Source organism: Coloeus monedula (assembly GCF_965178545.1).
Source record: "Coloeus monedula genome assembly, chromosome: 2".
Taxonomy (NCBI): Eukaryota; Metazoa; Chordata; class Aves; order Passeriformes; family Corvidae; genus Coloeus; species Coloeus monedula.
Genome location: NC_138782.1, coordinates 89,728,396 through 89,750,202, shown reverse-complemented (window position 1 = coordinate 89,750,202; position 21,807 = coordinate 89,728,396). Strand labels below are relative to the sequence as shown.

The 21,807-nt window shown below is 39.5% G+C and overlaps 1 protein-coding gene across 1 annotated transcript; it reads right to left on the bottom strand.

Moving 5' to 3' along the window:
- Positions 1–769: 769 nt before the first annotated feature.
- ASRGL1 (asparaginase and isoaspartyl peptidase 1) lies at positions 770–21,364 on the bottom strand. Its single transcript, XM_082302430.1, has 7 exons — positions 21,250–21,364; positions 19,942–20,210; positions 15,994–16,136; positions 10,839–10,993; positions 6,503–6,621; positions 4,542–4,652; positions 770–1,886 (listed from the first exon to the last, which is right to left on the bottom strand). The coding sequence occupies exons 2-7, from the start codon at positions 20,126–20,128 to the stop codon at positions 1,651–1,653; spliced, it is 951 nt and encodes a 316-aa protein (XP_082158556.1). The 5' UTR covers positions 20,129–20,210; positions 21,250–21,364; the 3' UTR covers positions 770–1,650.
- Positions 21,365–21,807: the final 443 nt, after the last annotated feature.

The window sequence follows — 21,807 nt, the reverse complement described above, 5'->3', positions numbered from 1 at the left end:
ACTCAAAAGAGATTATTTTTCTCTTGCTTGTCCTGAATTTTATCTTCCACTAGGGACAGGTGAGGTAAACAAAGCAGATTGCTGATGACAAATATTTTGGATGTATTTTGGAAATGAAGGGGTTTTTTTCACCCCCAGAGAACAGCCTGGTCCTGTAGGATTGGTATTTCATGCACAGAAGGGGAAATGAATTAATTTTTACTCAAAAGAAGACCACTTTTTTCTAGCAATGAGCCTGTCAGAAATACTGTTAGTTTTATGAACTTCTGATGATCAGGTAGCCGCCATTTTCAACATGATCTTCTGTTGAACAAAGTGCATAAAGTGCACGTGTCATCTTCTCTTGAACCATCGCTGTCCATACCCAATCATCTGCAACATCCAAGAAATCACGGATCAAAGTAGAGAGCAAGTTAAGACAGTCTTGGCAACCTTACTATTCTGTATGTGCCAACTCAGTAATACAGCTTATTGTAGCTGGGACACAGGTATGAGTAGTTTCAAACCATGATTTAAGATTTTTGTTAGGTTCATTTGGACTATCTTGTAAAGGAAGCATTCCACAGAAAGGTGGCATGCAAGAGAAGACCTAGTCACCAGCTGAAATCCATGAAATTATTACAGTTCTTAACACAAAAAAATTATATGTTTGAGAGTCAGAAAATAAAAAAAGGAATTTTCCTTTTAAAAACACAAAATCTTAATGAAGAAAATGTATTCAAAACAGTGTAGAACATCAATTTATTTTAAAAAGAAAATCTCTGCACACAATGTTTCAGACTTCACACAAGGAACTTGTTAACAGGCAGTTTTATATGTTTTAGTACAACTTGCTTTGATCTCTTTCAGGTAATTATTTTTCCAGCAATCAGCACCTCTATCTCACATTTTGACTTGAAAGGTGCCTATCACCTTTGGATTTGAATAGTAAAGATTGCTGTTATTTTTTTATTGAGATCATGACCTTCTTTATTACTACCTCAGATACTACATCAATAGCATCTTTCCTTTAACTGTCCACATACAGTTTGAAATACTGTAGCCTACTGTGTTGTGGTTTATGGTCTGATGTCAATGAATGTAATTAGAGCTCCTCAGCATCACCTTTCCCTTCTCTGGAGAAAGTTACTTTCTTTACTTCATTATATCCTGTGACAGTTACCTCAAGCCTGTGACAAGTCTTAACTCTTCGCTGCTCTTTGGTGGTATTTCACTGACAGTTAGCAAGCTGTTATTATGAGATGGCTTCTCAAAAGACTCTGGATTTTCAAAATTCAGCTTTTAATTAATAGGTATTATCTCTCAAATCATCCTGGCAGCAGTCTCTGAGAATGGATGTGAAAAGGAGTTCCTCTAATACTGAAATTCAGACTCCCTTTAATGTAAAATTAAGGCATGCTAACCAAGGAACCTACTGACCACTCTCTTTCTTATCTAAGAAAGGAGGATCTGACTTCACAAAGGTATTAAAAGACTACACATACATACATACATGTCCACTAAAGAACTATGTCCAGATTTTGTTTTGACTGTAAATGTGGTAATGCCTGTGAATCAAAAGATCTTTCAGAAAGACAAAATCAGCTGTCATTGTCCTCCAGCAAAAACTGGAGATCTTCATTCCTCTCCATCAGTCAACTTTCTTCATTCTTAGAATCCCTCCCTTTCAGATGCAAGTGCTTCATCAACAGATTTTATATGCTTCTCCCCAGCATAAATCCCATAATGCAGGTTGTCATCCTTTACAGTAGCCCAGGACATTTGTTTGGTGGAAAACCTTGCTGCCCACTCTCCTGCCTTGTTGACAACAATGACACCCCCCAAGCCCCCAACTCGTGTCTTCATGTAGTCCAATGCAGTGTCCGCTGCCACCTCTGGTGACATTCCTGAAAAGAAAAACAAAATCACTTCATGGTATCTGTCCTGACAGTTTTAAAATCCCCTTCAAATTTCACCCCTCCCCATGGACCCAGTCAAATCTAATTTCTCTTCCAACTGAATCAGCAAGCAATTTCCAGTCAAACAAAGGAAGCATATTTAGAAAGGCTCTGGACAGTTGTGAAGAGCTGTGGTGGTGTGGTACTGCTCCAAGTATTTATTTACATAGCTTCAGATTTTGATTCAGTTTCTGTGTTTAATACAAATTAATTCACAAACTTTATGTTCAAGACCACCATTTCTTATGCCATCATTTGACAGGAAAAAAATGTAAATCTGCAAGGTTTTCATCAAAGGTCTGTCACAAGCTAGGTCTAAAGCATTTACAATTTGAAAAAACACACATCAAAACAATCAAATTTCAGTCATCATCTCTGTTCTAATTCCACTGGCTGCAACAGAGCTCAAAGTACGTACTTCACATTGTCATAATTTATCAAAAGCAGACATCAGCCTGACTCTTACTGAAACTTCTGAAACCATCAGGCAAAATGAGGTCTCAATGTACTAGACATCAGACAAAGGACCAGCAATACAACTTTAGCTTTTCGTATCAAGCTGATTCGTATTAACAGGAGTATTTTCTAAATAAATCAAATTCAGTATGTACATCATACACACAGACCTGTAGCAGCTGCAAAATATTTGTTCACTACGAGTTTAAATACATGTTCAGGAATGCAGCTGGCCTGGCCTAATTACCCTAAGATATATATACCCTCAGTAATGTTATACAGCTTAGGTTATAGAACAAAAACTGACCTTCATGCTTTCCCTGCAAATTTTGAGTTAAAACCAAATAAAACCAGGAGAGTCAGAATTATTCACAGCCCTGGTGACTGACAGGATAAAGCTCCTTATGCTTACGCATGGGTGGCACTGTGACTATTCAAGTCAGTGGCACTGTCTTCGAAGGGTCAGTATTTCACTGTTTGATTTTTCACCGAGACAACAGCTGCCACCATAAGACTAAAATTCCAACAGCTGTTAAGACTGGCAAAGCAATTCACTCCTGAAATACAGAAGTAAATTTTGCAGCATTTGTCCAAAGGAAGATATTTAGTATGTAAATACTGGATAGCTGAACGGAATTATGAGGGCTCTATAGTTGCTCTTACGTGTGCAACTTCAGCTCACTGTTCAAGGACTCAAAAAGTTGTAATAACTTGAGGGTTTGTTTTCAGTGCCTTCATGGAAACATTTTGGGAGGAGGGGCCAGGGGGAATCTAACTGCTGACGTGTTTGCCTGGCAGCTGAGTTATACTTCTGGGCAGGATGAATGAAGGTAAAGCAAGCATGGGCAAGGTGAACAAGTGCAAACTAATTAGACATGAACACGTGTGGGTTCATTTTCTTTTTCTCTCTTTCCAATAAACTTTTTAATTTGAGACTCATTTGACTTTCAAACTGATTAATCACAAGCCAGATAACTGCTATTGGTGCATAAGTCTTGCAATGCAGTTAACTTCAAGCCAGAGGAGAAACTGGTTTACACAGTTTAGGCAAGAGCTTAAAGAGCTGTTCACGATTTGAATACTTAGGGACATAATTTAGAGAGTAAAGGGAGAGGATAAAGTGTTAAAAGCTTTGGGAAATAATCTGTAGGTTGTATTTTATGCTGAAACTGTCACATCAGCTATGAGATTTAGAGAAATGCACCCATTATATGCATTATATATGCATGTATATGCTCTATAAAGCACAACAAAAATATTCTCAGCTGTTACTTGTCTCTCTACTTACTGCTTCTTCAACAAAAATGTAAATTGAATATTTTCCAACTATTTCCAGTTTGGTTGATCTCAAAGCAAGTTACACTGTACTGCCCCAAAGCTACAGCTTTCTAAAAATAATGGTGATATCTATATTAATGATTCTTGAACTGCATGCAACACAAGTATGTTGTCTGGCTGTCTTTACAGGCTGTAACATAATCAAGGGTTTAGATGACAGACTAAGTCATGAAGGTAAAGCTCCCAGGGGTCATCCCACAGTCAGATTGTATTACAGTCACACAAGACATACTGTGTCAGCTGTTTACCACATACCCGCCCAGTCATTTTAGTACATTTTCCAAAACAAAATGTAAATTGAAATCATAGTTAAAAAGTCTCAAAAATAATTTCTGTTGCTGTAATCAGAGTTGTTACAATAAAGACCTTTACAATTTATTAGAAAGGCAAGATCCCATACTCTCTTATTTCAGCTCCAGTTATCTAGCCCTCCCTCACTGCTCCCTTAAATATATCTTATTTTTACTTTTTTTTTATTTCTTGTTCACAGAATTTTAGTTTATAATTATGAAAACTGATTAAAGAGAACTTCAATTAAACAAAGCAGACAGTAATGTCTTTCCATGTACACTGATCTAAAGCACAATTCAGTATCAGGCAGCAGAGATAATTCTGCTCACTTCAGCTATTTTAGCTTTATTAATAATTTAATACTTTGTTTTCTTTTTAAAGAGCTGACCCATCCACACACCCCTGAGAGCAACTCTTCTGACAACTGTTCTAGGATGATCGTATATATATACTGAAACCTGTGATGAGGCAACATTTCCTATCCTCATTATTTCAGCTTACAGGAAGTTTGGAACATACCTTGCTCCATGTGATAGAGGATCAGTCGGGCTAAGACCACTTTCATAATGCTCTCCCCATGTCCTGTGGTTGAAGTGGCACCAGAATGGTTGTCAGCATAACCTCCACTTCCTTTTCAGAGGGGAAAAAAAGACAGAAGGCAATATTCTGCAATACGATTTAAAAGCCCTGCACTGTTTAAAATAGATACCAAACATTTCTTCCCAAAGGTCCATTAGCTCTGTGCATTTCTGGGACCAAAGTGTCAGTAATGCTTCTTTCTCATTTCTGCCTCAATTTGAAAAGTAAAATATATGAAAGAGATCAACAACAGTTGGAGCAAGTCGGTTGCCAAGCTGAGAGAGAAGACTAGTGATCTGTTTGTGTACAAGAGACAGAAGCAGGCCAGCACTCCAAAGGAACGGGCAAAAATATTTTCCAGAACAGCAAGGGAGGGTATACTGAGAATCAGCAAGATAGGGCTGGGATGCAGAATGCCAGGTCACATCAATTGAGAAGATATGAAGGAAGATCTAGTGAGGACACTGGTAAGCTGACCAGCTTGAGGGGAACTTACCCTCCACAGCATGTAAGAGATGTGAAGAGCATGGGCGCTAGTAAAACTTCACAAAGCACCCCTGAAGAATCTCCCAAGTCCTCACCACAAGCAGAGTGCTTCTTCTGTTGAATTCCCCTTCCCCCCTTTTTCTTTTCTCCCATCCTTGTTTTGCTGGCACATTCCACACCCTGTTCTCCACCAAGCTTCTGCTTGCTCAATACCCATATTTCTAGCACATCTCCTAAGAAAAATATTTCCCAGGAGCTAGAATGAAACATACCACAGCATTATAAACAAGGTGCTGGGGGAGGGGAAAGATGCCTCTAAAGAGCAATGGAAGTTTCTCCCCTTTGTACTTTCTTGATCAGATCAGACCCTTTTAATGGACTCAGAGTAACGTGGAAAACCACTACCATATTAAGTCAATGACCCCTTACCAAAGCCTCTGATGTTTAAAAGCACAGCTGGCATTTCTGCAGATGCCTAGTGAGACCCAAAGTTGCAAGCAATATGCTCAACTGTGCTCAGTTTCACTTGTCCTTCACAAACCCACGTCCCAAACAATAAGAATGCTGAACATGATCTACACAGGAGGAGGGTATTTGCAGTCAGAAGGCTGCAGCCAGAAACAAAACTGAAAACCATAGTGAAAATGCAGAGGATACCAAAATGTTAGCAACTTTGTATGCAAAAGAAAGACAGTTTTATGATAATCATATACTGCCAACAGCAATGCTATTTGAGTTTGGAACATGTTTTACTAAAAAGAATTATTTTCCAAATCCCAGCTGTATGGTAGAACCCTGAAGCAATCAAATGGCAAGTCTGTTTCATGAGAGGAAGAAGTCTGTTGAAAGGATTTCAAGTGTCTCTTTATACATGGATAAGAGATCTCTTAAAATATTTCCTTTATTCCACACCACACCTATTAGGTTCTGAGACAGTCTTATCAGGGCTCTCTTAAGAACAGGAATTTACTCAAAGTTGCTAGTCACTTTATAATTCTTGCTCACTGATGCAACAAGTAGTAATTGCAATTACACCTACTTCCTTAAATATCACAGAAACAGCATCTTAATATGGAGCAGGCTACATTTTTTGACTTAGTGGAAATCACAGCCATAAAAAAAAGAGAGCTTTATCAGAATCAACAGAAAGGAAACAAAGGTGTTAGCATTGAAGAAAGGACAGAAAAAGCAAACTGCCATCCCCATTTTCCACACAGAACTCCCAATTTTTTCTTGCAAATCTCCATGTTGTAAGGAGCTTTAGCTTTGATACATTTGAATGTTAAACCTCCATTTCAGATGGACTAGTATTTATGTTTTGTTTCACTAATGAAAAGGAGAATGCATAATACTTTTTTTCTTTCTTTATATGAGACACCTCCAAAAAGTGAAAGGCAAGGTCCCACACCCCATACCTATGCATGCTGTGTCACCAACACGGCCAATCAGTTTATTAGAGAGTCCTCCCGTGGATGTTGCACAAGCTACGTTGCCTTCGCTGTCTATAGCAACAGCACCGACTGTTCCAAGGTCTCTGCCAAGAAAAACAGTTCACAAAATTAGACAGAATTAAAGCATACCTGCCAAAGCACGTTGCCTTTATTTCCCAGGTAGCTTTAAAGAAGATTTCTACAACAGAATTACTCCTCATCATAAAGCTATTTTTGCCATGCTTCTCATTACAAAAATAACAAGAAACATGCAACAATTCTCACAAGATTTTTATTTAATCAAGTAGAAAACACTTTTTTTAAAAAATCTTTTCCCCATGACTTGTTTACTTTCATAGCATGGAAACTTGGGGATGAAAAAAAAACCCACAAAACAAAAGCACACAGGGCAGAAATACTTCTAGTCATTATAGCTCTGGAGTAGTTTTTTGGCTGACACACAAACTGACACACAACTTTCCCCTAAATGGCAACTCAAAGATGCAACAATTGGCTCCACTGTCTCAACAGGAGGTTAACCGGAATTATTAATGACAATGCACGTAAATGAGTGAATACAGAAAGGACAGTAATGTTATGCATGCACTGAATCATTTCCTTCCTGTTCCTCCTCTTTCCTTTTCCTTACTCCCCCCTTAATGTTTGAATGCTATTAAAAAAAAAAAAAAAACAACCAAAACCAACTTATTTATTTGCCTTTCAACTAGTATTGCTCACAATGCATCATTAAGACATATTTTAGTCTTTGTACTCTGTAGCTACGTAATCTTGAGGTTTAAATCACTTGGGCAGTAGACTGCTGAAACTGCACATTGGTTTAAAAATCTTCGTGCACTGAAGAAAACAAAGGTCTCAACTATTGCTTTATTTCTTCAACACAAACAAGTCATATACAATAGCCTGCTCAAAATATACATGTGTAGTTGTGTATGGAGGAAAAAAAAGCCTGTCGTGACTTACTGTAACAGTTGCTGCACTGAGAAGCGAGACATTACTGAGAAGCAACAGTTTAAATATCCACATATTCCAGTCTTAGCAATTCACGTAGGAACATAAACCAGTATGTGACTAGGAGAGTTACACCAAACCCCCAAAAAAATCTAAATCCCTCCACACAGGAAAATGTAACTATCCTTCAAGGAACTACCCAACAGGCAACTGGAAAAGGAATACCTTTTGAATTTGCCTGACCACTGGTGACAGTTTCTCTACAGCTCTGCAAAATCTAAGCTAATTAAGTCAGACTAAGTCTTTGTGTACCATGAAACCCACAGTCAGGTTCTCAGAGACCCAACTTCCTGTTCCCTCCTGCTTATGTAAAATATCATACTGTCAGTCCCTACACTTCATTCACAGCAATTCAAAGTTGACTGATGAATCACAGGACTTATAAGCTGCTCTGACATTTATATAGAGACGGACCTCATCTCAAACTGATATGATGGTGCAGATGGGCTTCCCACCCATCCATCTGTTACAAATGATTTGCCGAACATTAGTAAATTCAGTACTCGCTTGCACATTCCTGTAGCACCCTTCAACCAACTAAAGTTAGATCCTCCTGAGAAATTAAGAAAGGTGTATCCTGATGTCCATTTTCTTAGGTAAGTATTTACCTTAAGCAACTGTGAAAATAAAAGCACACATGACACAGGCAGTAATTACCTGTTTTGGTATGAGAGCACAACCGGCAATAAATAGCAAAGTGAATGTGTCCAACACACCTCACCTGCAGTGGATCAGACAACTACACTTGATTTCTTACTGTCCCTTTTTTACTGCTTCAGTGTAACCTCTCCTTTGATCATCTTCAGAACAAATGCAAAGAAGATATAAATAAATTTTTTTGCATGGCTAGTTGACTCCAGAACATTAACAAGGCAGACAAAACTGCTATCAAATTATAACCATCCCTCTATTTTTAGTTATTGACAGTAGCAAGAACCTCAATAGGTACCTGTGGTATACCAGAAGATGCTATTAGGGACCTTTTTCAATCAAGAATTATTCCTATATACTGTGATACAGAATGTATTATTTGGATTTGTTCGTTCCCTTTTGTCTAAATCTTTCATTATCCAATACCCATGGGTGACATGTACTTATACTATCCTCATTCAACTAATGAGATACCTGCTATTTTGTCTCTCAGCCCTGCATCAGTAGTAGGGTTTTCTGTTTATTGCTGCCAGGGTCCTTGTTAGTTAATACCTCCTTGAGTTACTCTTGCAGTGTGATTCACACTGGGGCTAGGACCCCATTTACAACCTTACAGCCAGACTCAACTCCCTTTCTGTGGGATTCTCAGGCAAACTCTGGAAATAACACGGGTATTGCCAGAGTCTTTGGAGTGAGAGACTGCAGATAAATCGAATCATGCCTTGTTCTCGACAGAAGGTGTGCAAGATGGAATGTTGTACATGCAGTGGAATCCAAAGCTTTCAGCATAAATGAATTCAGGCTTCTAACCAGCAGAGGAGAAAGGTATCTCTTATGAAGACACCAGACTTTACCTGCAAAGCCTATGAAACCCCAGGGTTTCCAACACTGTGAGGATCAGGGGACTGGAAGTAAAATATACACCAACCTTCAAATTCCCAGTATGATCTGGTATTATGTTGCCTCTGACTAATACTACTTCACCTTCTGTCTGTTCGCCTCAGGCAAGTTTCTGCATAATCACTGTGGACATAACAGGGAAAAAGAACATTCCACAAGTGATACAAAATGAAATGGGTCTGCATTAAAAAAGACCTGTTTCCAACTTTGTGAATTTGTGCTGATGTTTTGGTTTTCAGAAAAAGAACAGCATGGCCAAGACAAGAAAAAGTCTTCAGCTTTTCAGAAATGCACAAGCTTTTTATTATCAGATATTCCAGAACAAGGCCGTGCTGAAATGGAAGATGCCTAACACTGTTTAAAAAAAAAAAAAAAAGAAAAAGAAAAAGATGCAGTTATGAGGAATGAATGACGACTTAGATGCCATGCTATTCCAACTAGTATTTTCAAGAGAACAAAGTGGTGGGTACACCATCCTCAAAATTCTTTGTAATGAATGATAATACCACACAGTCCTTGGACAGACCACGAATCAAAAGAAAACTTCTGTTGGATACAAGATGAACTACGACCAAGGCCTTAAGATCAAGGAACAACGTCACTTTGTTTACAAGACCACATTTACACTTGTCTCATTACTTTGTTTTTCCTTCTCGTGATTTACTGAAAGTAACACATAAGTTGTAGTTCACAGTCTCATTCATAGACTTTATTAATTAAAGAAATGGAAGAAATGGAAGAGATTTCCTCTTTTGAGCTAAAAAATTCTCTACTCCTGCCATTATTCCTATTTCACAAAACATATGAACAGCACATAATACAGCATTTATGTAATTTAACACAGTGTCTTCCTGCACCACAGCCATGGACGTACAAATGGAAGCTCAAAACAATTTAGTGTTTATGCCTACCTCACAGGCACAGAAAACATTTTTGACACCTGGTATTTTTCATTCCTTTACTTCCCATCTCACCTTCCTCTCTACTTTATATGAGACTGGGTTGTTTTCCAAGTGATACTCATTTTGCTGTTGGGCAATACCATCCAGCAGCATCTCTCTTCCCACCCACCTTTAAACGTCTCAGTCATTGTTTTTCATTCCTTTTCATAACCAAAAGCCACAACCAGCACTCAGAAGGAATTACTGGTCAAAGTCTGATGTTGTTTAACTACCTAATCCAATTTAAAGACAAATCTGATCATCTCCTTAACCAAGATCAGCTTTCTTAGGTTTTTGGGGTTTTCTTTATGAACTTGTTTTAGTATGTGCACTAGAGATTTTTTAAAATCAGTTCCTCCACAGAAAAAACTATACTAAATGATACCTGCTGTTTGTTAAAGCTACTCTATGCACTTCTGTAACTGATGATTTTAAGAGTAATAACAAGATCTAACTTTATCCTCCAATAAAGCCACAAAACCTGTGCTATTGTCAAAGTGACCAATAATCTTAAGCAGCACAAGTTTGATCAATTTTCTTCCAGTCCTTTAAGCTTAAGCAAATTCATTGAAAGCTTGGTTTTCTACTGCTTTCAATGAAGACATACTGTAAAGACTGTATCAAACCATGTAACATTTGGAACACAAGCCTTCAAGGTTTGCATTTATTTGTTTGGGGTTTTTGTTTTCCTTCGTTGCTTTGTTTGTTTGGGGGTTTTAGGTTTCTTATGAGGTTTTTTTTGCAACCAGAGAGTACAAATTAATTTACCCAAATTTAAAAATAAAATATATTTTACCTACTTCTGAAACTCTTCAGGGTTGGAATCTGGCTCAAGGTTCTTCTTCCATCTCTCCCGGGATCTCTCAGTTATGAGTTTCTCCCCTGGAATCTCAGGAATACCCATGGCCTTAGCAAACAGGTGTGCACCATGGTCAGTCAGCAGCATATGCTTCGTCTGCAGAAAGACAAGAGATTCATTGACAATTCTTGTTTTGTCTTCTACTGAGCAGTTTTGTATAACCATTAGTTTTAGAAGTATCCACACAAAGAAAATTCCAAATTTTGTTTTTAAAACTTCTACATTTCTGTCCATATCCCCTTCCACTATAGCTGAAAAAGCTTTCAGCTCTCCAAACCACAAAGTTTAACCACCTAGAAAAGAAGGTAGAAAAGGATTGTATCTATCTATTTAACGCTTCCTATAATGGGAGAAGAAATATTGGTAAATTTGTTCTTTAGCTAATTTGTATGCTACTTTTTTGAACTGTTTAAAATGAATCACCAAATTACTTCATAACTATTTTGTCCAGTTAATGAAGAGATCTAGAAGGCTTTTACTCAAAAAAATTCTAAATAAATTCCTGTTTAAAGGCATTACACCTAGTAAAATAATCAAAAAATGTAAATAGCATGCAACTAAAGTGTTTCTTAACATCAGCTGAACAATTTTAAGTATTTCCTTTAATAAGCTGCTATTCTTATTAACTCAGAATTTCAAATTTAAGAACAGAATATTTTCTAATGGAATTGACCAAAAAATGTTTGCTCTCTGCTAACAGTACTTGAAAGCTCTATTTTGATTCCTTTATTTACAGAGCACTTCAAATCAGATTTTAATTCAACAATCTTAGTTAATTCCATGCTTCAAAGTCTGTAGAGCTTGGTTAATTCACATTTTAGAGAACTATGCCGGATAAATTTGTTTAATTAATCCTTATACTTTAGTAGTAGCTCTGAAATCTGATTTTTTTTTTAATGTGTCAAAAAGTAAGCAGCAGCTTCTCTTACAATTACATGGCTGTTAATTGCTCATCAGAGCCTGGGAAGGTTTTAGAGAAGGGATGGTCTGACTATACAGCACGGAACAATTTCAGAGCAGAGCACCTAACCTACAGCAAGCCTTTATGTCCATGCAGCAGCAAAGCACACAGGACCCAGCTGAGGTCCAAAAAGAACCATGTGATGCTGGAGGCAGCAGGGCTGCAGAGCCTTGCAAAGCACACACGTGGCACATTCCCAGCTCTCAGCCAGAAGCAAGGATGGCAGAGGTTGGGTATTTTTGTACCATGCTACATTCTGCAGGACAGTTATAGTCTCAAAGCTTCAGGTTAAGATGTTGCAGACCATCAACTTCTATTGATTTCTAAACAAAGACAAGTAATCACTACCATGACCAATGCAGAGCACTGCACTGTTTTAAAGGACTCCAGACAAACCTCTTCCCAAATCAGAGACAATGATCTCCACTTAAGCCTATTATAGCCTCTGCACTAAGCCCTCTGGACAGTGATGGAAGACTACACTTTAGAACCATTCCTGATGTTGCAGCCCCGATATTAAACATTTTTGAAAATTTAAATGCCTTTTTAATAATCTTTAATTCATGAGAGTATAGCTTTAGGGAATGATACTAAGGGTGCCCAGGAAGATGGCCCCTGTACATGTGAAAGCCTTACAATGCTGAGTGCTGTTACCATGTCACCAGATGATGTCAGACCTACCTATTTCTAACAAGCTAATGAGCAGCGTTCTTTGACTTGAAAGCCGACTTCTTTGTGCAATACTGCCCCCCTCTGCCACTACCACTAACCCCGGAGAAGCACACAATACAATATTTAAAACAGTTTTGGTTTTTATTTGTGGGTGTGGGTTTTTCTGTGGCTTAGTGCGTTTTCGTAGGAAATTTGAAATTTGCTTTTGTCTTGATCTGTACCAGAAGGCTGTGTCCTCCATCACTTGCTTTCTTCAGCAATTAAGACTATATCATCATTTAAATAAGTTTTTAAAAAATAAAATTTTATTATAAAAAGATGGAAGTTATTTCTAAAAAGTTTTCAAAAGGTTCCGTCCCATATGCAAGTTTGGATAACATATGCACCTTCCTAGGCTACACAAACAAGAACACTTGCATACTGATAAATAAGCTTCTATGACAAGACTTTATGTTTGGAGGGCTTTTTTTCCTTCTTTTTCACTCCTCACTGAAAAGAAGATGTCTTAAGGTGATTTTTGTTACCCTCTTCAACAGATGTTGTCAATCAAAAGAACTGGTAGAACACTGTCAAACAATGCAAAAGCTTATTTTTCTGTCTCATTCTTCCAGTTTCATTAATATGTTTGCCAATATAAAGTGCCTACTTTTTCTGGAAGACATTTACATGAAGTAATCCAAAAGGACAAAAAAATGGTTCAAGAGATTTTGGGAATAAACAACAAATTACAGCACTTCTAGTTAATTTCACTGGAAATGGGGAAAACACACCAAATTTCTGCCTGGCCTAAAATTCAGACCATCAAAGTTCATTCTTTAACAATTCTGGCAGCGCAGAGCACAGAAAAAACCTGGCCCTTCGCCTCGAGAAGTCTGTGTTCTAAGCTAAATTCTCCTTTGTCTAATGTAAAGTCCTGCAGAATAACAGCAGGGGAAAACATACACAGCTTACGTATACCAATGAATTAGTGCTCTAATGTTCATGAGAAGCCCAGCTAATGAAGTGCTGGAGCTGAGAAGGGTCACATGCCCCATATTAAAAAAACAAAAACAAAAAACAAAAAACAAAACCAAAAAATTTCAATGTATCATTCTATTTTTGTTCAATCAAACAGGAATAATTCAACAGAAATTTAACTGCTTTTTCAAGAATGTGTTACATGAGTTAATGTACTAAGTCTTCCACTTCTGGAAGCTCCTGTGATCAACAGCACAGTAAATAATGAATGAAAATTATTTCAGTGCCCTCTTTTTTTCTGCTCCACAAATCTGGACAAGTTTGAGCCCAGTGGGAAAGTGACAGCACAAAAGGACAAATGTGTTGCAACAACAACCTAAAGGAGCTACTCTGGCCACCAGATGGAGCCCACACTGTTTCATAATAGGATGGAAATATAATTACAAGCAGACGTGCAGGGTGGTTTTGGTTGGTTTGTTTGTTTTTGGAAGCTGCATGTTTCAAAATTCCTTATGGCATTGAGGCATCTCAAAACCACTGGGAAATACGCATGCAGACTTAAGACCCCAGGAAAACTACCCTTATTACCCACAAGTCAGACAGTTAAAAATGTTTTTAATTAAGCACAGTACAACAAAACCCAGTATGAAATGTACTGTGAAATACCCTAGGTTAGTGTCCCAAAATTCCTGTCCAAGATGAACAGACAGGCAACAATGAACTGAAGAGCAACAGCAGTGATATTCCCATTTATGGGAGATGGAGAAACGCAGAAACTCATCTCAAGATACATCAAGAAATTCAGGCCAACATTTACATTTGAAATTTATCATCATCTACACAGATTTTTTTATATCTTGGTGAGGAGTAATACCTTTACCACAAAATGTCACGGTGTTAGGGCTATACCACTATACTTGGTCCTGAACAGTAGAATTTTATGATTTCATTACAAATTTAGCCTCAATACCTCTGAACACCAGAAGCAACAGGCAATGACAAGAAGGACCTTGCAATAGACAAGACAGACAGAGGAGAGGGCTTTCCGTTTGTTGGTTTGGGGTTTTTGTTTGATTTTGAAACACACTTTGGAAAGTTACATTCTCAAAATACAACAGTGTTGTTTTGACCTTATTCTTGTTACTCAAATGGGATTTTTTTCATGAACAAGACAACAAAGAAAATAAATCAGTGATTCTGTAATGTGACGTGAACAACGGGCATTAAAATAAGTTCTCTACAGAAGAAAATAAAACATTCACCTTAACATGCTAGAAACATCTCACCCCCAACCCTTCATCTATAGTCTCAAATTCATCTTGCAAAGCTGTCTATCACCTAGACTTATTTACTGATCTAGTTAATGACAAAATAAAATCCGTATGAAGGAAAAAACCACTTATTCATCACAAGTTTTAAAACTGCTGTCTAGGAGACATCTATTTCACTGAAGTATTTATATTCAATATTTTAGTGATATGTTCTGATCTTAAAAGCAGAACTATCTTCCAGTTAAGGACACAAAAAAATTCTATCTGCTTTGGAAGCCATTGAGGACAAGATAAATGTCAATCATCTTTATACCAAAACAGCTTTTGTTTCCTCAAAAGTCACTTTGAAAGGTTAAAGAAACATAACTGTTCTTTGTTAATAAGTGTTTTTACAAATATGAACCTTTTCAACAATGGGGCAGCTGCACCAGTAGTCTGAAAATGTAAACTCCAAAAGACAGGACAAACTTTTTGATCACTGTCACAGCCTTGTAACACTAAAACAGACACAGATATCACACAAATCACTCCCATCCTGACATAGATCAGTTGCACTCTATCTGAAAAATAAGAGAAGTCTGCTGTGACAAATATTAGACTTCTTAGTGGAGTAGGGTGGGATTGATCTTATGTAGAAGGTCAAGTAATATTTTATTGCCCTGATAAATTTGATTATCTTGGAAAATCGGTCAGCACCACATAGAGGTAATGTTATCTTCTACTGCTGAAGGACTACAACTGCACTGGTGCTACCACTTGATCAGGTCACAATGGAAAAGGCTTCCCAGAACAACATCGGAGTGTATTACATAGCCAAATATGTAACTGGGTCATTTAATTCAGCTTCATATCACTGCAAAGTGAACAATGTATTACCTAATTTTAATCTTGCAAGATCAAGCACAAGACTCAGTGACAACAAAAAGCTCTTCAAAAACCAAGTGAAAAACAACAACAAAAAACCCCTTGAACACCAGCAGTGGAAACACAGGAGACCAACATGTATAGGTCAAGTTATATTTATAAAAAACAGCATTCTAAGGAAACGTATCTCAAAACCCCTTAAAATAAATGCCTCATCGTCATGACCATAGTTTCCAAACACTCCAATCCATTTCTCCTTTCCTTCCTGCTTTAAAGCACTACACAAATATCATCATTGAGGTGTATCAATACACAGGATTAAGTTCAAAGGAAAAAAAAATGCTTCAAACTGAAGTAGATAATCAGCATACCTTTTCCATAACAAGTCGAGCAAGTTTTATTGGGTTTGCTATGCACTTAACTGCAGATACTGCGCCAGAGTCTAAATTCTTTCCATCCATGATAATGGCATCCATTTCTACTTCGCCTTTTTCATTTAGAACAGATCCACAACCTAAAGACAAAAAAAAAAACAAAACAAAACTAACTAAAATTAGGGGGCAAGAGAAAAAGAAGAAAGTCATTAAGAGCTAACCACCCAGGTGATTCAATTAGCTCTCAACAAGCAACCCTTCTCTTTCCCACTTTGCTGACTTACTGAAAGTATCTCCCACATACAAATAAAACAGCAGAAACACTGCTGAGTATAACCACAAAATCCAGCCATTAACAGAAGTCTCACAGAGTACATCTACTTTAAAATTGAGTTTTATTTTTTCGTAAGATGAAAAACACACTTCCAATTCCATCCAAATGATATACTTGGTACTAAAGTTAAAATAACAAACCATCATGAACAGAATTCTTTATTCCCCAGATCACTTTCAAGTGTACTAAACTATTTTACCTTTACAGTTCTTCCAGAGGATACAACACCACCCAAAGAAAAAGTATAGTGTTTGATCCTATCAACAGATTAACATCACACAGCACTCCAAGAAACTGCCAGAATTAATGGAGCAGAATAAAAGTGTCCCCTCACTACTGTAGGAAATGCTTGAAATAACAAGTTCTTCCATTACCAAATTAAAACAGTAAATAAAGTATTTTAAAAAATAAAGTAATAAAACTTCAAGTAGTTATTTTCTTCTATAATTATCAGTGCTATCACTAACCTAATTGAAAATTAATGACATACAAAATGAGACAATGCAAGTAGTGTGGTTTTTGTAAATAATGCCAATAATTGTATCACAGGGGAATAATAGGTTGTAAGTTATCAAGTGCACAAGCCTTGCTAATACAGATGGTGAAGACTAAACCTGAAAAGAAGTAAAAAGCCAAACCAAAACATGGCAGACTCACATGATAGCTCAGGTAAAAAGACCTGAGCATTGTACACAGCTCATCCAGTAGGGCTTTTCTCCTTTCTGTTAAACCAATATTCAAGTAGTCCAGAAGCCACTGTTAATAACTGACATAAGACTTCTATACCAATGTACTTCAGACCTGAATATATGAAATTAAATCCCCTGTAACAAAAGGCAGCTAAATCCTGTAATCCTCCTCTTGTAATCTCAGAAACTGCCCCTGCCACATACAGACACAACCCCAAAAGTTATTTTTTACCTGTCTCCAACTGCATAAATTATTCCATAGTTCAGTCCTGCATCATTCATAATATGTTAATTTCTAGACTTTACTGATCTGTAAAGAGCTTACAGGTTAATTGCCTTGTGCCACCCACATTAACATCATTCTTCCAGCTTTTCCTTACGCTGGTAAGGAATTGTTTTCTTAGCTAAACCCTGCCATGCTCTTTTAACTTCCTTTGACAGGGTAGGCTTTTTGACCCAAGAGCACAAAATTCCCACTAGAACTAGGGCAGGCCTTTTTCAAGTATCAGTGACCAGAACCATGATTTCAGGGGAAACTCAACGAGGCCCCTTCATCACTGCATTAAGAGTATCCTATGTCTACTGCACACGTCTCATAGGATACACGTCAGGATTTTCTAGAATTTACTCAGCAGACAGTTTCTGTAATCAAAGGCAGCTTTCTAAAAAACTCTCCTTTTACAGCTGGTAAAGAGAGACAGGTGCCTTTTAAGAACAATTCATCCCACTTGCCATAGAATCATAGAAAGGCCTCGGTTGGAAAGGACCTTAAAGATCATCTAGTGCCAACCCCTTTCCATGGCCAGGGATGCCACCCACTAGATCACGTTGCCCAGCGCCTGATCCAACCTGGCCTTGGATGCTTGCAGGGATGGGGCATCCACAACTCCTACAGCTTCGAGAGCTGTATAACCAACTTTTCTCATTCCACTAATCACCATGAAAGTCTCTACACCACAGCAAAGCTAGTTACTGAACTTCAAGTAATCTCAGGTAGGATTAATCCTTCCTTCTGTGGTTACAGACTGCCTTTTCACCTGCCTTCCAAAGCAATGGGCAGGGACTACCAGCCTCTGAGGCCATGGTATCCATTGGAAGCAGTGCTGAAAAAATAAGGTTTGTGGGTTACTTATTAAGCAAAGGACTGGGAAAACAAGAGAGAGACAACAGAAGACAGAAAATCTAAGGGGACACAAATAATGAACATGTCTGACATTAGCCAAATCACAGCTGGGATACTGAAATCTCTATCTGTGGATATATCTGTGGATACATTCCCTCTATCTGTGGATAGATAGATCTGTCTTCTGTCCTGCAAAGGCTGCATAGGAAAGAGTGTGCAAGGATCAATAGAGTGTCAGTTCTTACACCTGGAGTACTCATGCCAAGCTGGTTCATACTACTAGCCAAAGAGATCACAAAGAAATATAACCAAGGCCACTTTCTCACCGCAAGTAGAACTCGATGACTTTACTACATTGCACAAGTGACTAAAATGGTAATTTTATAGCTTCTGAGCCCTTGCACCAAGCCTACATCGAGACAACCCTACACAGCATGGCTACACCCTATCATTCAAAAAAGGACACAACTTAATAGTTCTGCCCATTCTTCCCCACCTTTATTGTTGTGTCTTAGCAATGTCTGTGTTTGCCTAGCAAATATTACAGCAACACTGATTTTATCCTTTTATGAAGATAAATACTACACAGTGAGTTTTGAACAGCCACTCCAATCAGGGTCCTCTTCACATAGCTTTCAGCTCATTTCTGCCAGATTCTAAGAGCAGCTGTATCTAATAAGCATTAACACAATTAGATGTATCTGAAAGTAATAGTCTACTTGCCACTTGGATCATCATAGTCAAACCTGAACAAAGGGTCAAGTCCAGTTAAGTAAGAGCCAAATGAGAGAACACCACCCTGATGCTAACTATATAAATGTACACTCTAAGTCTAACTTACACCTCTTAAGTCCACTTCATGATTTCAGCTTGAATGCTTTAAAAATCAAAATGTTCAACCCAAGTCAATAACAAAACACTAAAAGTTTCATATTAAATAAAAGCTCTCCCTTGCTCTCGACTGCAAGGTGACAAGGAACAAATGAACCTCTGCAAACTAACTGAGCACATAACTAATAGCTACATTATCTAAAACACTGAGCACCTACAGGTTTTTCATTCCATATTCATTCCTGACATACCATGGTAGGAGTGGGGAAATATTTTTCCTGAAATTCACCAAAATAATAAATTTGAGGTCCTAAGAAGAGGAGAAAGTATTTGATTACTACCATTACCATTAATTCACATTACTAATTAGGAAATTCAGTTACGAACCCTTACTATAAAAAGGGATAGATTCATGACTCATATACCATTATTGGATTACTTCTGTAGTATTATTTATAAAATAACTAATTGCAAGCATTAATGAAGAGAAAAACCCCTAAAATCGCCAACACCAGTATTTCTGGGGCAATAGGTAAAGGTCGAGCACTCAGGATTAAAAAAATGCTGCAAGGTATATCCAAGTGCCTTGAAGATGCACATTAACTAAACACATATTCCATAAGAGTCCATGTCTTAAAACTGGATATACACAGCACAGTAACAGGAGAAGATTTACAGAAAAGTAAAACAGCACCACACAAATTAAATGGCAGATACATAACACTGAAGAATGGGAAAAGAGTAACTCATCTTTCTAAGGGTACTCATGAGAGACTACAGTACATACCATGCTGACAAACCACCTATTTTGTGACACTAATATTTTACTCCATGGCAATGTACATAAATCAGTAATAATGCAATAATAATAATAATAATAATACAAGCTAGGATTTTTCAGAAGCATCAGGGCAAAACACTTGGAATACAATATGATTCTAAGTCCACTTATCTCCTAAAAAAATTACCTGCATTAAAATGAGGATCATCTTCCATTGACCGTACTGCCTCCTCAACTGCATCTACGGCACTGCCTCCCTGCTTCAGGACACTGTAACCTCGCAACGCAGCTCTGACAACACCAGCACGACAACCCTCTTCTCGTTCTTTGAAGATCCGGCCAGCTCCACCATGCACCACGATGACAGGCTTCATCCTGCCAAGTACCTCTTGAGGCTTTCAGCTGTGCACACAGGCCAGTTGATTGGAAAGAGGAGTCTTTAGCATGTGCTCCTTTCTACACGGAGAGAGGCTGCAGGTTAGGTAACACATATGGGTGGTTTGCCTGCCACAATTTTACCTTCTGGGAAGCCAAGTACTCACACGGAGGAGTTCCTAATTCAGCCTGGATGAGTTGCACCAGGCAATTTAGTGCAACTTTGAGGCCAGCGCTGCTTTGAGGAAGGGCCCCTTTCAGGGTAAGTTACTCTACAATCTTGTGGTTTAGTATGAACCCTGTCTGGTTTATTAACATGGAAACAAGCATTTAAGTAAGCCTTGAACCTGCTAACTGCTCTTTGTTTTAGATGGGTAGCCCTGTTGTCAGAGTACAGTAATATCACCAGCAATAAAGAAAGGCAACTGACCCGGCCCAAGTTAAAGGCTTACCCAGCTCAACCACCTGGATCCCAGACCTCTGATCTCTTGCAATACTTTGAACTTCGAGCAAGAAAACAAGGTGTTCATTCACACGCGGAAGCCAAACACCTCGTTGTTACTGCTCATGGCCTCCCGCGAGCAAAAGATATTATTGCTAGGTGCTACATAGCCTTGGTGATGCAAATCACGGGTTTTGCTTCCAGAAAAAGGCAAAGAAGCAGCAGCCAACTCATCTCCCACTGAAATCTGGGGCACCTCACTGAGAAAACTCCCCTCGTGAAAAGTTTCTCGGGGACGGCTATTTTTGGAGGCTGTGAAGAATAGAATACAACAGCCTTTCCTCTCATCCTACAAGCAAACCCTTCGGACAGAGCCTCCCGCACTCCTCCGGTCCCTCGCACTGCTGCTGCCCCAGGGGCCACCGGCCGGGATGACAGCAGGCGGGGAGCAGAGGACATCCCAGCCCGGGCCGCCGTGGGGAACAGCATCTCGTAAACGAGGCCGTTCAGCCTTTTATTTCGGCCAGCAGCTACGTTCTTCCCTTACTCAGCACAGGCTACCCTGGGCCACAGACCCAGCCCAGCCGCGCTCCGCGGCAGCGCCTCCGCTCAGGCTGGGCCCCCGCCGCTCGCCCGCCCACCCCCGGCGTTCCCGCGGAGCGCGGGGTCAGATCCCACCTGGAGCGCCCCGTCCCTGCCGTGACTCGCGGCCGCCCTGGGCGCGCTTCCGTGCGGGTGCCCGGGGCAGCGCGGGGCGGGCGCAGTCCCAGGGACGCTTGGCCCGGCAGCCGCCCTTCACAGCCATGGCGCCCCCGCCTGCGCCAAGGCGTGCCCGCACCTAACATGGCGGCCGCTGCCGCTCGCAGCCCGGGCTCTCCGCCCCGCACGCCGCTGGGGCCGGGCCGCTGCCGCCGGGCCGGAGGCAGCGCGGCCCAGCCCTGCGCTGCCGGCAGCCGGGGCCGCCGCACCGTGCTCAGCTCGGTGTGAGTCCGCCCTCAGCTGCAGTGCTGCCGCTGCCTCCCTCGCCCTGTGCAAGGCCATAGCCGCGGTGTCACCCCAGCTCACCGCCTGCCACCGCTTGATTTCCCCTCGAGTTAATTAGAAAAATGGCACCTTTCCCCCCAAGTGCCCACCCTTCCCTCTGGCCGGGCCGGGTTATTCCCGTTCCAAAGTTCGGGCTGCCTGTGGAGTTCTGTAGGCTGAAAGGAGCTGTAGGTCGAGGCAGGTCCGGTCTGT

Excerpts from the sequence above, each read along its gene's own strand:
- ASRGL1 (XM_082302430.1), bottom strand. The coding sequence starts at position 20,128 with ATGAAGCCTGTCATCGTGGTGCATGGTGGAGCTGGCCGGATCTTCAAA. Across the intron at positions 6,622-10,838 it reads AACCCTGAAGAGTTTCAGAA|AGACCTTGGAACAGTCGGTG; the intron begins GTAGGTAAAATA and ends TTTTCTTGGCAG. Across the intron at positions 4,653-6,502 it reads TGGTGACACAGCATGCATAG|GAAGTGGAGGTTATGCTGAC; the intron begins GTATGGGGTGTG and ends CCCTCTGAAAAG.